Source organism: Gaeumannomyces tritici (genome assembly GCF_000145635.1).
Source record: "Gaeumannomyces tritici R3-111a-1 unplaced genomic scaffold supercont2.1, whole genome shotgun sequence".
Classification (NCBI taxonomy): domain Eukaryota; kingdom Fungi; phylum Ascomycota; class Sordariomycetes; order Magnaporthales; family Magnaporthaceae; genus Gaeumannomyces; species Gaeumannomyces tritici.
This window is the reverse complement of record NW_008804545.1, coordinates 3,169,407-3,185,253: the sequence shown is the minus strand read 5'-3', so window position 1 is coordinate 3,185,253 and position 15,847 is coordinate 3,169,407. Positions and strand designations below refer to the sequence as shown.

The 15,847-nt window shown below is 56.4% G+C and overlaps 5 protein-coding genes across 5 annotated transcripts; 2 read left to right on the top strand and 3 right to left on the bottom strand.

Annotated features, from left to right (window-relative positions):
- Window positions 1-240: 240 nt before the first annotated feature.
- On the top strand, window positions 241-1,898 carry GGTG_00994 (hypothetical protein; the record flags this gene model as incomplete). Its single annotated transcript, XM_009218749.1, has 2 exons — window positions 241-1,169; window positions 1,307-1,898. 2 exons carry the CDS (start codon window positions 241-243, stop codon window positions 1,896-1,898), a joined length of 1,521 nt encoding a protein of 506 aa, XP_009217013.1.
- GGTG_00993 (phosphatidylinositol N-acetylglucosaminyltransferase subunit C) lies at window positions 452-5,882 on the bottom strand. Its single transcript, XM_009218748.1, has 2 exons — window positions 3,488-5,882; window positions 452-3,382 (listed from the first exon to the last, which is right to left on the bottom strand). The coding sequence occupies exons 1-2, from the start codon at window positions 4,029-4,031 to the stop codon at window positions 2,043-2,045; spliced, it is 1,884 nt and encodes a 627-aa protein (XP_009217012.1). The 5' UTR covers window positions 4,032-5,882; the 3' UTR covers window positions 452-2,042.
- On the top strand, window positions 5,849-9,026 carry GGTG_00992 (annexin ANXC4). The gene is made up of 2 exons (XM_009218747.1): window positions 5,849-8,286; window positions 8,430-9,026. Exons 1-2 carry the CDS (start codon window positions 6,727-6,729, stop codon window positions 8,748-8,750), a joined length of 1,881 nt encoding a protein of 626 aa, XP_009217011.1. The 5' UTR covers window positions 5,849-6,726; the 3' UTR covers window positions 8,751-9,026.
- A 348-nt stretch (window positions 9,027-9,374) lies between these two features.
- On the bottom strand, window positions 9,375-11,824 carry GGTG_00991 (hypothetical protein). Its single transcript, XM_009218746.1, has 2 exons — window positions 10,561-11,824; window positions 9,375-10,500 (listed from the first exon to the last, which is right to left on the bottom strand). The coding sequence occupies exons 1-2, from the start codon at window positions 10,822-10,824 to the stop codon at window positions 9,607-9,609; spliced, it is 1,158 nt and encodes a 385-aa protein (XP_009217010.1). The 5' UTR covers window positions 10,825-11,824; the 3' UTR covers window positions 9,375-9,606.
- GGTG_00990 (nicotinate phosphoribosyltransferase) lies at window positions 11,751-14,170 on the bottom strand. The gene is made up of 4 exons (XM_009218745.1): window positions 13,891-14,170; window positions 12,695-13,745; window positions 12,374-12,565; window positions 11,751-12,288 (listed from the first exon to the last, which is right to left on the bottom strand). The coding sequence occupies exons 1-3, from the start codon at window positions 14,084-14,086 to the stop codon at window positions 12,424-12,426; spliced, it is 1,389 nt and encodes a 462-aa protein (XP_009217009.1). The 5' UTR covers window positions 14,087-14,170; the 3' UTR covers window positions 11,751-12,288; window positions 12,374-12,423.
- Window positions 14,171-15,847: the final 1,677 nt, after the last annotated feature.

Here is a 15,847-nt window from a genome sequence, read left to right as displayed (position 1 = left end):
GCTGGCCGGCAGGCCGTGGACCAGTCCGTTGCGCGTTCAGCTCGGCAGGTGACCTCGATTGGTGTGGCGGCACTTGGGCGGTCGGCCACCCGCAGGGGGCAGCAGCCGAGGTGGGAGGGGCCCTGCTAACAACTGATCCCACTACCCACGCCCTGGCATGTCTCCCACCGTCTGACCGCGCCACCAACCGCACCTCTCTCGCATCTTGCTGCGCTTCGGTGCAAAACTTGAAACCCCGCCATGGACCGCGGCGGGATCGCCGGCTCGGTCACAGAGGAATACGCCGACGACGCAGGTGCTCTCATCGTGCAAGCTGACCAAGACCAGAGGGAGCAGCCCCCGCCGGCGACAAAATGGCTCCCAGTTTGCCGGCGGCAGTGCGACTTCGACCCGACGCACTTTTACGAGGCCATGTTGAATGCCATCCGAAACCCGAACTTGCTCTCCACCTGGCTCTTCCGGGCTGATCTTCTTGCCGAGCACGACGGTGCCTCGCCCTGGGAGGAGGGGGGGCAGCCCCGGATTCCTGTGCTCAGGGACATGCGTTGCGAGCGCGTTTTCGTCCGACGCCTCATCCCGAGGAACACAAAGCGGGACAACACCCTCCTGCAAAGCTGCCCCTTCTACGCTTCCACCGAGCAGGCCGGGAAGAGCGGCATCAGCAGGCGTCTTGTGCTCTACCTTCCACATGTTTTATCTGCCTCCGAAGTGCCGTTCTATCATCCCCAGGTCGCCGGTGTCGGGCTTCTCCACGAGTGGGACGCTAGCCTGAGGAAGGGAACCTTCTCAGTCCACTATCGACTGTTCGAAGACGTTCCCATGTACACGAAGCTCCAGCGCACGGCTCTCAACATCCTGACTATTCTACACAAGCTTGGCCAGGGACAACTCAACGGCTACGTCAAGCGGGTCCATCACGACATCCTAGTTCCCCAGGCTGTACTCCAGGACAGATACTCCCGCCTCAAGGAAAAGTACGCCAAGAGGCTTGTGGAAGGCTGGGTCGAGACCACTGATCCTATGAAGCACGTGTTTGAGGATCTTGGCATCGCCGCTTTCCTCTTGGAGCTGTGGGCCGATTTGTATAAGGACCAAGAGTTCCCGGGATTCGTGGATATCGGGACTGGAAATGGCCTGCTGGTTCACATTCTGAACTTTGAAGGCTTCCGGTCAGTCCACTCTTTCCCCAACAACCCTGCCACCAAAGATTACAGAAATCCGTGGCTGGGCACACCGATCAGCTTTCCTCTCTGTTTGGGGTTTTCCGGTATCAAAACCACTGATTGCGTCAGTTTTCGGTGGCCAGTGGCTGGGGGTTTGACGCACGATCCAGGAAGTCCTGGAATATGTACAACGGGAAGCTGCGTGATGGGAATGCATTCCTACGTGAGCTCGTCCTGTTGCCCTCCCTGATCCAACCCGAGCACGGATCTTCCCCGGAAGACTCGGACGGCGGCTCACTCGAGGCCAAATCTCACGACGGAACGTTCCCCAAGGGCACCTTCATCATATCCAACCATGCGGATGAACTGACGCCCTGGACACCGATACTGGCCGCTGCCTCCGACTGCCCCTTTATCGCCATCCCATGTTGTAGCCACAACCTGGGTGGAGCCATCTTCCGCGCACCTCTACCCAAAGACAAAGCCAAGGCAACATCCACATACGCCTGTCTGGTTGCCTGGGTGTCGGATATTGCCGCGGACTGTGGCTGGGAGGTCGAGACTGAAATGCTGAGAATACCCAGCACACGAAACACCGCCATCGTGGGGAGGCGCCGGGCAGCCGGGCGGCCAGGGACGGACGTATACGAGGTCATAAACAAGCATGGAGGTGCAGGTGGCTATCGAGAAAGTGCCATGAGGTTGATGAAAGACACATCCTCGCACAAAAACTAGGTAGCGGCCTGGCAGCGCAAGCCGGGCATGGTTTCCTAGGGCAAGTGGCCAATGTGGGCCCCTTGTATGATTCAATCAGCCAACCAGCATATTTCCTGTCGGGGTGGTGGAACAGTGAGTTTAGGATTTGTGTCCTGGGTCTTGCTATTCGTCATCCCAGTGACGTCTGCTGATGATGACCGGCCGAGCCGGGTCCCATGGGCCGTATATCTCGTTTTTGTACTTTTGTAGACCCAGGAGCCACCAGCTGCACCCGCCCATGGCGCTGGCAGAGATTACACAGCCTACAAGCATGCCTACCAGGCCGCTCTTCCAAGGCCAGGTCGCGTCGGGGTCGTGTCTGGCCATGGTCATGCCCACGCCGGCACCGGCGCCAAGCACGAGCAGCATGGTGAGAAGGACGTGGAAACGCCAGCTCCGGTGGCGGGCGAAGCGGCGAAAGACAGGGAAAAGCCCAAAGACTTCAATACTGAATAGCGTCAGGCCGAATACCTGGCCGGTTGATGGCAGGCGGCTGGCAAGAACGGTGGACGCCATTAGGGCCGCATTGGTTGACAGGGAGGCGACTGAAATGTTGTTTACACCGGCCCAGGTACCCGAATAGTCGAAAAAGAAGATGTTGATCGCAAGCAGCCAGAAGGACATGGCCCAGATGCTGTCAGACGATGTGGAGCGAGTCAACGACTTGAGAATCGGCGACAGGCCAAGCAGAGTGAAGTATATCAGAAGAGCTGACTTCATGGCGTTGATACGGAGATGGGCGCGGCCGCCCCGGAGGGGTGACGATGGCCTGTGTCTAGGCCCGGCCAGGATGTCGTTGCGCGCGGTGGGGCTCGTCGCGCTCATTTGAGAGGTGGCCGAGATCAGCGAGACGGCCGAGATCGAATATGGGTTTGCAGCAGAGAGGGCGCCGCCACGGTCTAGCGTTGATCCACCATGCTCGTCACCGCTGCCGGAAATGATGGAGAGTCTCGGCCGCTCGGCCGGGGTAGGGCGGGGCAGCAGGTTAGAAGTGGAGCTGGCTGTGGAGGGCACGTCGGCGTCGGAAACGGCGGAAGCGCCAACAGCCGTCGCGGCGGGGTTGGTACTCCTCGAGATAGCCCCCCCAGTCAGTGAGCCAGACCTGTCGGGCAGGGAAGACCTCGAAAGACGATCAAAATGCGTGTGATTGGCCAGGTTCGACGGGTCGGCGGACGTGAGAGCGCCACGACTGACATCCTCCTCGGCGGCCTCCTGGCCCACCCATCGATCGACAAGACACCAACCGACAAAGGTCGCAAAGCTGCCCCAGCTTACGACCGACACGGGACTCACGCGCTCCTGGAAAATGCTGACGAAGCACACGACGAAGATTATGACGGAGCACACATGCTGAACAATGACGGTAGAGTCGGCAACAAGAGGCCAGAACTCGTAGGGCTGGAGCCGCGGGTTCCGCTGGAGGTTGTCGAGGAAGGTTGCTTGATCTGTGTAGTTATCGGGGTCTGTCTTGTAGCACAAAGCCTATGTTAGTATTGTCAGTTGTCAAGCCACAGATGTGGTGTGCTGGACAGGGCGAGGGCGTGCTGCAAGGGAGCAAGGAGACGGACATGACTGCTTCACCCAGAGCAGCTTCTTCCAAGTTCTCTTGGCCCTTCGGCGGCTGCGGCTGCGGCTATCTCGCTGCCTCGAACGGCGGTTGACGGCATCGGTACTGCTGTTGCTGACGGTATTGAGACTACGCTCGGGGGCTGAGGGCCTTGTTGGCGTCAAGTATGACGAGGGGCTAGGCCGGGCAGCAGTCGACTGGTATGTGTCCTCGAAGTCCGAGGGCAAGGACGACTGGTGCAGACCAGAGAGCGGCGCCATGGAGCAGGCCACCCGTGGATTCCGCGGATGAAAGAGCGACGTTGAAGCGAGCGCTGCGCAGGCCCGACGAGCCACGTGAGGGTCGTGAGCAGGATGTTTCCGCGGGTGCTTGTGTGCTGTGGCCGGTTCGGGCTTCCTGGGATTCCCCGGTGGAACCTGCTGCGGGTGCTGGAGCGCTGGAACTTGGCGTTCGTGCATGCGCCACCAGCCATGATTGTGCTGCGCCGGAACCCGCGCACCACGGACCACGGGTGGCCCACAGGGACTGCAAGGGTCCCCTGGCATAGGCCGTGGTCCAGACACAAATCTTGCTCTTGATATCCGTCTGGCGGGCAGGCCTAGACCTCGTGGAACGGCCAGCCCATTCGATTGGGCGCCGTCAGCTGGAAAACGGACATGAGCAAGGAGCAAATGGCGTGTCTTGGCATGCACTGGTCGCGGCGCGTGGCCCAATGCCAGTGCTTCTGGCCCCCTTCTCCTCTGGGTTCATGTTGTGCCTCATTCGCTGTTCCGACAAAGCACGCAAGGGTTGAGCCTGCGTCTGCCTGGCCTGCGTGCTGGAACCAGAAATTTCCAAGTTTCCGGCGTTCGTTGGGGAATGATAGGCAAGCAACACGCATGCCAGCAGGGTGCTTGACTGTCCGACGGGCCATTGGGTGTATTTTAAGCACCGGAACCTGGGGCTGGTTGTGCGCTGTGTTTTGGGCTGGGCTGTCATAACCACGTTCATGCGACGGTGGGGAGGGCCTTGTCGAACCTTTTGGCCCGATTTGGAGAAGCATGGCGCAATATAGGCGGCTCGCCGAAATCCTCGTTGAATAAACTATCGGCAGCCCTGCAGCCCCCTGCTAAAGTGGTGCAAAGAAGCATTGTCTCCGCTTGCAATCCAGCTTCGCTTTCACCTGGGCATCGAAAAGCCATCCAGAATAAATAAGCCCACGCCACGCTCCCGCTCTCCCCCGACCTTCATCCACATTTCCACCACCCACGCCGACAACACGAGGCACGCCGAGGACTAGGCACACCGAGGGACGATCGAGGACCAAGGCACACACGCATCCGCACACGAGCCCCACGTCCCTCTTCTCACCTTGGTCGATCCGACTCCACGCGCCACTCACACACCACCAGCACCATGAAGGCGGCATTGCTTCTACCGCTCCTCCTGCGGCTCGCCGCTGCGCGTCCCGTCCTCGCTGTCGTTGACGGGGCCGGTATCGAAGTGCCCCATTCCCCGCCTCAAACGCGAGTAAAGCCAGAAACGCCCTTGCCCGTGCTCAACGGCGGCGCTCAGTCCTTGGAGCCCATCGACAACCGGCCGCAGATGCCCCCTAGCTCGGCCATGCCATCGGTTGTTCTAGCGGAGCAAAAACCTATCCCGACAACATACCTCCTCTCCCTGCCGCGGAAGGGACACAAGAGCCAGGTTGTGGCCAGCACCGCCCCAGTCACCAGCGAAAAGGTCGGCACAGTCCACCAAACCGCAGAGGCACCGGCGACCCGAGGGCACCAGCCAACCACCACATCCTCCACGGCTCACCCTTGCCATCGCGCCTTTGCGGCATACCGCCATCGCGTCGAGGTGGTTGTCATCTTTCTTGTGGCTCTGTTTGTTGCCGCAATCGTCAAGGCAGAGTCAAGGGGTTCTCGCGATGAGTAAGTCGCCTCCAAAGCCCACTGTCCCCTGGCACCATGAAGCTTGGCTTGCTTGGTCCTGCACCCCCACTTGCCCATGGCTGTGCCTGCTCTTGCCCTCAAAATGCTAACGCCTATCGCTCCAGGTTCTCAAACGACACAAACGCAAACGACGGTCCAACAGGAGTCATCCGACTCGAAATCGAGCCGCCATCAACACAGCAGCCCCTCTCGATCCAGGCGGAACACAGACATGGACAGGTCGTATCAGAGAAAGTACACCTATGAGACGCGACAATGTTGGGGCGTGATGAACACATACCATGAGCCACCAATCATCCACGGCCGAAGGCTCATTTCTTTTGTCAGGCCCGTCCTTACCGGAACTTGAGCACATGCATGTGCTCTCGGATATGTACTCGTTGTATTTTATTCGGCGCGGACGTTGAGGAGTTCCATTGCGGTAGGCGTTACCAGTTTCAGGGTGCGTTTGGATGTCACTTTTTGGATTCATGATTCTGGCTTTTTCGCCATTCATACCAGGCCTGCTTTTTTATGTTGTACCACTTATTCAACAACCGACAAAAGTGAACTCTCCTCGTCTTTCCCCGTCGTCCACACTGTCTTCATGTTGCATACCAGCCACGCCGCGGTGAACCGCCTCTTGAGGGCACAATCATATACGAGCGGCAGGGTATGCATAAGCCCAGCCATGCATGCCGAGCCAGCCCCTGCAGGGGCTCGGCGCGCTAGCCACGGCGAAGATCCCCCTCGAGCAAATTGGACACATCTGGGTGAGACACGACAGGCAGAAGGCTTGATCGGGAGGCTGCTTTTCCACTGGCCAGTGAACGAATGGGTGAGCCCCGAGAGGCCGAAAGACGGGCGAGCTGAACACTGACCGCCCACCAGTGCCGCCTTCTTCTGGCTCTGCGGGTGAGCTAGCCCTGGGAGTCCTGCATGCTTGGGCTTGGCCACTTGGGTGATCCCCACCAGCAGCGCAACTGAGGAGTTGAGGCACAGGCAAGCGCACCAACAAGAGCCAGTCAAACCCCTCATTCGGCTCCCTGTGCTGGCTCCCCAGCCTCGCTGATTGCGGCGGCCGCCGATCCGGCCTGTGGTCTGGAATCTCGTGCGAGCGAGTGCCTCCACTTCCCCACCTACCTTGCTCCCTGTTGCCTGCCTGCCCACCACACAGCTTGACAGCGCAGTTTGCAGTTGAACGAAGACCATTGTTGCGAATGCATTCGCCTCCGAAAGACCTCACTACCCAATAATCACCCTGCGTGTCTGCTCAGCGCCCGCTTCCTATCTCTCCGATCCGATTGAGCCTAGATCTAGAGAAATGTCACTCCAAGTTGACGACGAGCGCCGCCGCGGCCGGTCGCGGTCGCCAGCTGCACGCGACAGAAGCCGCAGTCGCGAGCCACCTAGGGTCGTTGACGCCGCCCCTTCCCCCGAAGACAGGGACGACCGACAGGGCGCGCCCCGCGGCTATGACTATCCGGATCACCAACCCTCCTCGTACGACTACCACGGATATCAGTCACCGCGATCGCCCACAGATGACTCGTACCGTCGGGACCCTCGAGGCAGGGACCCCCGGGACGATGCTGGACGGGAGCGCGGCTACCCGGAGTCGGACCGCTTCTCATACCTCCCGCAAAAGTACGCCGCGGCAGCCCCACCACCCGACCCTCGCGACAGCAGGAACCGGTACGAGGATGACCTTGCGTACGGGGCGCCGCCGAAGGCACTAGAACCGTCCTCTTCGGGCGGTTATGGAGACCGGGCCGCCGGTTATCGTCAAGATCTTCTAGGAGCCGCCGAGCCGCCCAGGCGGGAGCGGTCCCGGAGCCGTGGTGGCTCAGCAAGCGTGGTGACGGTGGAGCCTGGCTCCAGCAGCGGCCGGCGCCTAGCCCGCGAGGCCTCGCCGCAGCCGCCCACGGCGCGCATGTCGACGCTTTCGGTCAACACTGGCCACCACTCGCTCAACATGTCCCTATCATCTGCGCCCCCCTCACCGCTGCTCGAGTCGTATCACGGCACCTACCAGTCCATGTCTCCCATGCCCTCGCCGCTCCTGCTCGCATCACAGAGACCCGATGCGCAAATCATGGACGTTACCCCGCTCGGGTCCGACGACGAGCGCTACGGTGGGGGCGGCGAGAGGAAGCGTCGCGCACGATTCGCCGACCCTGCCGGCGACGCGGAGCGGCTGGCGAAGGCCCTCAAGGGCAGCGGGCCGCCTGACACAGAGCCGCTGCTGGAGGTCCTGCCCGGCATGACACACGAGCAGATCATGACGCTGAGGACCGAGTACAAGGCGCTCGTGAAGACGGGGCCTGAGCGCAAGGGCGTCAACGTGGCCAAGCACATCCGGTCGCGGCTCAAGGATGAGGACCCGTCGCTGATGAAGGCGTGCTACTCGGTCGCGCTGGGGCGGTGGGAGTCGGAGGCGTACTGGGCCAACTACTGGTACCAGGGCGACAAGACGCGACGCGAGCTGCTGATCGAGTCGCTGATGGGACGCGCCAACGACGAGATCCACGAGATCAAGTCGGCCTTTAGCGACAAAAAGTACGACAACAGCCTAAGGACCTGCATGAAGACAGAGCTCAAGGAGGACAAGTTCAAAAAGGCCATCATGATGGTGCTCGACGAGCAGCGCATGGAGGAGACGGACCGCCACGGCCGCTTGCTGCCAATAGACCGCATGCTGGTCGAGGACGACGTCAAGGCCCTCAGGCGCGCCGTCATGTCTGACAAGGGTGGCGAGAGCGCCATGATCGGCATCATTGTGAACCGCAGCGACAACCATCTTCGGGAAGTTCTGAAGCTTTACAGCCACGATTACAAGTCGAATTTTGCCCGTGACGCGTTGAAGAAGAGTGGAAACCTGGTCGTGAGTAGTCCGCACGCTTGAGCCTACCTACCCGTGGATATGACATATATCCCACAGATCCTCAACACCCCAACTCATCCCATCCCACCCCACCCGCCATCTGGAAAACCCCCACGCTGATATTCCCGATTATTCCCGCTCAGGGCGAGCTCCTGGCGCATATCCTCAACGGTGTTATTAACAAGCCGGTCCGCGACGCGCTGCTGCTTCACCATGCGCTCACGGCGTCCAAGCGAGACGGCCTGCGGCGGGAGCTGCTCACCTCACGCCTGGTCCGCTTTCACTGGGACCGGCATCACTTGGCGGACGTCAAGGCGGCATATCGCGAACGGTACGGCAAGGACTTGCAAGAAGCCGTCAAGGACGCCACTGGCAACAGCGACTGGGGTCGGTTCTGTCGAGAGCTCTGCATCACACGCATGCCCGACGACGTCCGGAGGGTCGAGCGTGTCACTCGACACTAATGGGAGGGGAATGGGCTGGCAGAAAAGCCAAGTCCCATACACGGCGCGGCGCGGCCTATCCCGGATGCCAACGGTGGTTTGCGGGAATTACTCTTTGTGGGGAGTTGAGTAGCCCTCGGAAGGACCAGATAGTTAGTTCTCTTGAGTGACGGTGCCTGAATAGACAGACACACAAATATCGCATTTATCCCAGTCAGCACGGAAGGTATTTGCCTCGGTAGTTACCATGTGGTCGCACAGTCATCGGATGACTCCGAATGGATCATGATGACGGGAATGAATGGAAAAGAACACCCCGGCGGCTTTCGTGCACATGGCGCCCGTCCTAACTCCGGGCCCACCGGCCTTGACCTATCCCCTACGACTCCTCCTTGTCTCTCCTGCGAACAACAGTAAGCCCAGTGCGCGCCAAGGCGGCACCAAAGCAATGCGCCGTAACTCCGATCGCCAGTGTCGAGTCCGCCGGCATAACGGGTCATTGGGTAAGCCCGAACCCTGCACGCCGAGACAATACCTTTTTTTTTCTTTTTCGGAGCAACCCTTTGCTAGCGAAAGAGGCAGGATGCAAGGGGCATGCAACGAGAATGGGAGTTTGGGGTAAATACGAAATACTGGATCTGTCCCATCCGCCCCATATGGCGATGGTTTACTTCACAACGTATCGCGAGAGCTGGCGAGTTCTCAATGGGGCTTGGCCGTGTGTGAGTGCATGTCCCTTCGCATAGCCTACTCCCTATCGGGCAGATGCGCATGTGTCGTAACGCAGATGTTCTATCATGAATGGTTGGAGTTAGGTATCTACAAGATCTTTCCTCACATCGCAGTGATCCTGATCGCTTCTAGGCATGCCAGACCCTCACATGCGCAACGTCTCTGGGTCATATCCCGAAAACATCATCGGGTCTCCCAACCCCATCATAGCCGCCGGGTTGGCGCACGATGGCGCGTGCGGCTTCAGGATCCCAAACTCGGACTCGAGCAGCCCCTGGCGCAGCAGGTCCTCGTCCATAAACTGCGCGTCGGCGCGCTGGAGGAAACTGTCGTGGAAGTCGTCGATCGCGCCGACCCCCACCACGTCTGCTATGCTGATGTCGGGCCGCGCCGGCATGCCGCCGCCCGCGCTGCCCCACGGCTCGTAAGACAGGCCGGAGGCGCCCGGGCCGAGGGCGGGGGAGTGCGGGGAGAAGCTCGCGGCCGAGTCCGGCCTGGCGTCCAGGTCGGTGTAGAGGCTCTGCGGCGACGCCGCGCCCGCCGACGACGAGGGCGCGTTGGCCGCGCCGCCGCCAAACGCCATCTTCCTATAGTCGTGCTCTAGGTCCGACGTATCCATCTCGCACGAGCTCGCCCGGTCCGCCCGCGACGAGCCGGCGGCCTGTTGCTGTTCCTGTTGCTGTTGCGTCTGGAGCGTCGCTATCAGGTCGGCCAGCCCGGCCTCGTCCTCCGGGAAGGCGGCCTGGACGGGCACGTGGTCGACGTCGCTGTTGGGCCGGATGCAGCTCAGCCGCGAGGCGATGTCGTGGATGACTGCCTGGCCCCTGTCGTTGAGTTCGGGCTCACCCAGGTCCCAGGCCCGCGACTCGCGGACCATGGCGTAGAGCTTGTGAATGGTCGCCACGAGGGCGAACTGCGTGTTCTCCAGCACCTCGGCGTAGCCCCGTGGTATGTTCTTGTACTCAGCCTTGCGCCGCAGGCCGGCCGTGCAGACGAGTCCGTCATCCTTGCACCTTTTGCAGGGAAACTCGCCGTCGCACTGGTTGGGTGCGCGTCAGTCCATGTTGTCGCTCGCTCAGCTGGACCTGTCAACGCTTACCTTTGTCTTCTTCATCCGACACCTCTCGCAGGCTTTCCATACCCTCTTGTGTCTTGCGTCTGCCGAAGACTGTGAAGTTGCTGCCGCCGACTGTGGGTCGAGCGACGATACATGGCTGGAGGGTACTGGTAGATGCACCCTGATGGAACCACGTTTTGAACTCCGCTGAGCTGCCTTTGCCGACTTGGATACTGCCGCGGTTTTCCTGACGCTATATGCTTTGGTAACGTCCTCCCGCGGTGGTGTTGGTAGCCCACTCCCCATCCTGTTGTTGGTCGCAGCTAGTACTGCAGACAGCTGGACCACGGGTATTCACCAGCACGCCGGCCTTGCTCCCGCCGAAGAAGGCCGAGTGACGCTTGTCTGACCCAAACCGCCTCCCGAGGTACCCCCGGACAGTTAGACGTGTGGGTGGGTGTGCCAGCGTAAGATTGGATATCAATCTTGAGGTATGTATAAGTACCACCAGTCCGACTGCAAAAATATCGAATGCAGGTATCGAGCAAAGTGGGCTCGGGTTCAGGCTGATTATGCGATGTGGACGGTGTTAGATGACAACTACGGCGGCGGGCAAACCGAGCAGGGGCCAAAGGGGGAAGGGAGAGTAAAAAGGAAGGAAGGGAAGAAAGGGAGACGCAACGGCAATGGAAAACACCATCGACGCCACTACTAATAAGCACCATAACGGCGATGGGGGAAACCGGCACGATTAATAATGTCCCTTTGCGCTTGCAGGTGGGATCCAGAGGGACGCGTCGGGGTCGGCCTCGGGCTCGGAGTCGGGGTCGGGTCGTTCATCGTGCGGTCATCAACTTGCCCAAAAGGGGGCGCCCGAACTAGAGGGATGGACAGGGGTGCCATCAGGGCTGGTCAGACTCACCAGCCCGCTATTCTGCTCCCGCCCCAAACGGGCTGTCAATCCTGACCAGATAGCATTTCAGCGTCTGGGCAGCTTTGCCATGCGGAGCAACAGCCCGCCCGCCTGGGCGCCCATCCCCTGCTCCTTGTATCGGCGCCGAGCTGCCAGTCAAACTGGTGTCCCAGCATTTGAGCTCTCGTGGAGCCAAATGCCGACTGTAACAGTGCAAGGTTGCCGATGGCAAGCGGCTGCGCCCTTTGCCACACCCCAAGACCCTTGCCGCGCCTAGTCGGCCTTTCCTTTAAGTCCGATTCGCACCGAGCCTTTCCGGCATTTGCCCACACTTGACCACCTGATGAACTGGGCAGGGTGACATGGTGTCAGGGCAGAACCAGCACAGACGCCAAATGACTCTGGCACCAAAGTGGTTCCTGTTGGTTTGAAATGGCGCGACTCAGGATGAGCGTCCTGGGGCTTTTATAGCTGACCGAGGCTAGGGAACGCGTGGGACCGCAAAAAAAACAAAATAAAAAAAACAGTGTGACGTGGAGATGCAAGGACAACACGATCATCATTCTGGCCAAAGAGAAGAGCCTTTGAAAGCAAGCCCAAACAGTCGCTACGCCAACATGGACGCTTGCAAGCGGCTGTGGACGCACATGTCAAGCTCACACCCAGCTTCAAGCCGAGATCGGCCATCGAGCCGAATGTCGTTATCCCCACAGGAGACTGCACCAAACTGCATCAAATCCTCAAGCCACGCGCACGCTAATCACGCACAACGTGCGCAGGGTTCAAGGGTTCTGGAATACATCACGACGTGTGCTTGCGCACCGGATTTTTTGTCCGTCCGTTTGCAACTTGACCTCCTGGCCCCGAGCAAATGTGGTGTTAGCTAGAAGGTTAACCACCGAGCTGGGGTAAACTTGGCCGTCTTAAATGATGTCCACTTACATCAAGGTGACTACTCACACTCGGGGTTGTTTTCTTGCTTGTGTACTCAGTCAGCGACTAGATGCTGTTTCTACCTCCTTGCCCCATCTTGATGTCTCATCACCACCCTCCCATTCGTTCTCGATGTACCCAAGCTCGCGCTTGACCAGTTCGACGGTGGCTGCATCGCCGGTGTTCTTGCCAATATTGTCGCTATTACGCGCGTAGACATGAATAGGAGCACATGGCCTCCCGTTAGAAAGCGAGACATGGACAGGGGAATACTGTTCTTAGAGCCGGCCGCTTTGGGGCTGGCGGCACCCCCCAAGGGGAGTTACTGACCTCAGCTTAACTGCCGGGGTTCCGTCGACGGAGCTCAGCTTGATGACGATATTCAGCGGCACTGACTTGTTACCCGTCGATAGGTTGAGGAAGTCGTTAGTGAGAAAGGTGCCGACGCCAAACGTTGGTGTCAGTCCAGCCTCTTCCGTAATTTGCTTGTACTCGAGGCAGCGTTCGATGTTGAGCGAGTCCGAGAAGACGATAATCTTCTTCTCCTTGATGCCCTGCTCGTCATAAAAGGCCCGCATCCTCTTGACGAAGTTGGCAGGGTCTCCCGAGTCCTGACGAACCCCCGCAAACACATCGGCGTATGTCTTGCCGGTGCCAGCCTTTATCTCATGCGCGGGGTCGAGCCAGCGCGCCGGCCGGCCGAACGCCTTGAGAAACTCCGGTGTCCCGAATGTGTCAGTGAGCGCAATGCCCAGGACACCCGGGCCGAAGCAGTCGACCCAACGGGCAAGGGCCTCCTCGGATGCGACCTTGTAGTCGCCCACAATGGCAGCAATGCCCATGAACCACTCGTGCGCGACGGTCCCTACCGGGGCCATATTGAAGCGCATGGCCAGATGAACGTTGCTGGTGCCCGTAAGGTTGCCGGGCCAGCCGCCATCTTGGGCCTCCTTGCCGGCCTTTGCAAGCCCTCGGAAGACCAGGGCTTGCGTGTGGTAGTCGCGGCGGCGACGGGTGCCGAACTCGGACACGACGCAGCCGGCCTTGAGCAGGCGCACACCCTTGTCGTAGGCGAGCTCCTCCTGACCCCGGTAGTCCCAATCCGTGTCCATGAAGCGGAAGTAGGCCTCCGAGGTCAGGGCCAAGATTGGGATCTCGTAGAGGATCGTGTCGACCCACCTACCACTGATCTGGATGTCGACATCGCCCAGAACGTCATCGGCGCCTGTATCGGCGTCGAGCGGGACAAATTTGACAAGTACCTGGTCCCGAGGGCTCAGCCGGAATTGGCGAAGGAACGCTAGATATTCGCTTGTGAGGTAGGAACAGTTGTCTTTGAGGAAACGGTACTCTTCGTCTGACAGCGAGATATTTCCCAGCTCTGATGAACGAGGTTGCACAAAGGATTGTCGTTTAAACGATTCATTTTGTTTCCGCGGTTAGCCCGCCACCACGGTCATGGATAGGGATGGGAAAGAGGTGATGGCGAGTGGTGGGGTGGCCGCCCTGGTGGGGGGTTTCCCTACTCCTGATCTGGTCGGCGAGCCATTGGTAAGCGGCGCGTGACAGCCTCTTGTCTGGTGTACGGTTGCTAAAGGCGTAAGTGACTGAGGCACTGCTGAAGTGCTTGAGGACGGCGCATTGCATAGTGAGTTTGTACAAGTCCGTGTCAAGAAAGGATATGACGCCCTCCGGATACGGAGAGCCGCTGTTAAACTCCATGGTGATGGCGGCGTTGGCAAGGGCGGCGGCTGCTGTTAGTGCCGAGAGTCCTTTGTTCGTTTGATGATAGATTCGGAATCGGCAATGACGGCAGCTAAATACCACACATCGCAGGTACATGACTTGGTCCCTCCGCCCGCTGTAGCCCCACGCCCACTTAATCCACCCAACTACCGTGCGACATAACTCCAGTTTTTGTGAAACACACCAGCTTTAGGTTGCTTCAAACACACAAGAAGTGTTATAAACCACGTTAGTAGGAGTTTAAAATTAAGAAAAATGGGTTTTTTAATACGAACGTAACGTTTACGCTACGTTTAAAGCCGTTTGTAAAACGTATTTACTTAATAATATTTTTGCTTTTCCCCGTTACCCCGCAAATAACCCCAACATTATAGCTTAACGCAATTTCGTTATTTCCAATATTTATACCGGAATCGTTTTTATAATTAATATTTTAACCTATTTTTTCTCGAAACGGTTGCATTAACGCATTTCCGTTTTTTTAAAAAAAAATTGGTTTAATATTTGTATTTAAAGCGTAATTGCACGTTTATTTAATTACATTCGTTTTTGCAACGATGTTATTGCTTTTTTTAATACCGTTAAGCCCCGTTTAAATAAGCCTAATTTTAATAATTTTTTTGCAAATTAATAACGGTAATAATAATAATAAAGCCGGCGAAAAGAATAAAAAAAGGGAAAAAAAGGAAGTAAATGTAATTAACCCCGTTAGTAAATCGATTAAATTCCAATTTATTAATACGGAAACAAGCGGCTGTACGGGTTTAATAAAAGTAATTATTGCGGTGGTTGCGGTTAAAAAGGAAATGGCAACACCTGAAAAGGATATTAAAAAAGTTGCTGCTTTCCCCCCCCCCCCCCCCTTTTTCCTTAAATTCCCGGCAATAACTTTGCTAGTTATAACAACGATATCGAAAACGTATTTTACAAAAGTTCCTTAAACGTATAAAAGCTTTAAGATTTTTTATCCCCGTTTTATTTGCGGTATAAACTTTTTTATAATTTAGGTTTTTTTAAATAGGCCGCCGAAACTTGCTTTTACGGGTTCGAACAGGGTTGGGAATTAAGTTACAATTAAGTTATTAAGTCATTTTTTAAGTTAAACTTTGCGATAAAATATAAAATCAACAAAAACAGGTAAAACGTTTATTTTTTCGTATTTATATAAACAAATAGCAAAAAAAAAATATTATAAGTTTATATTACTTAAAAATGGTATATAAGCTGGTAAAAATGCATTAAATTACAATTAGTTAAAAAAAAGTTAAAAATAACTTAAAAAATGACTTAATGCAAATTACGTAATATATAGTTACGTAATTAAATATTTTAAATATTATTTATATAAAACTGAGTTTTGTGTATTTAATGGTGGTATTTTTATACTTATAATTATAATAGTTAATTTAATATTAAGCTTTAAACTGTAACTTTTTACTAACTTAACGAGTAACTTAAACAACTTAATTCCCAACCCTGGGTTCGAATAAATTTCCGTTATTTATGCATAAAAATAAATAGCTGCGTTATTTTTGCTTATTAATTCGTAATAATTATTAATGGTTAATAAAATATTTAAAGGGTTTTTTAATAAAGTTTAAAATAAATTTAACTTTTTAAGGCTGGGGTAATTACATTTTTTTAAATTTACCGTCTTTATTGCAGCGTTTTTCCTTTTGTCTATTTTTTCCTTTTTTATTTTAATTTTTAATTCTATTTATTAATTAATGTTGCTTG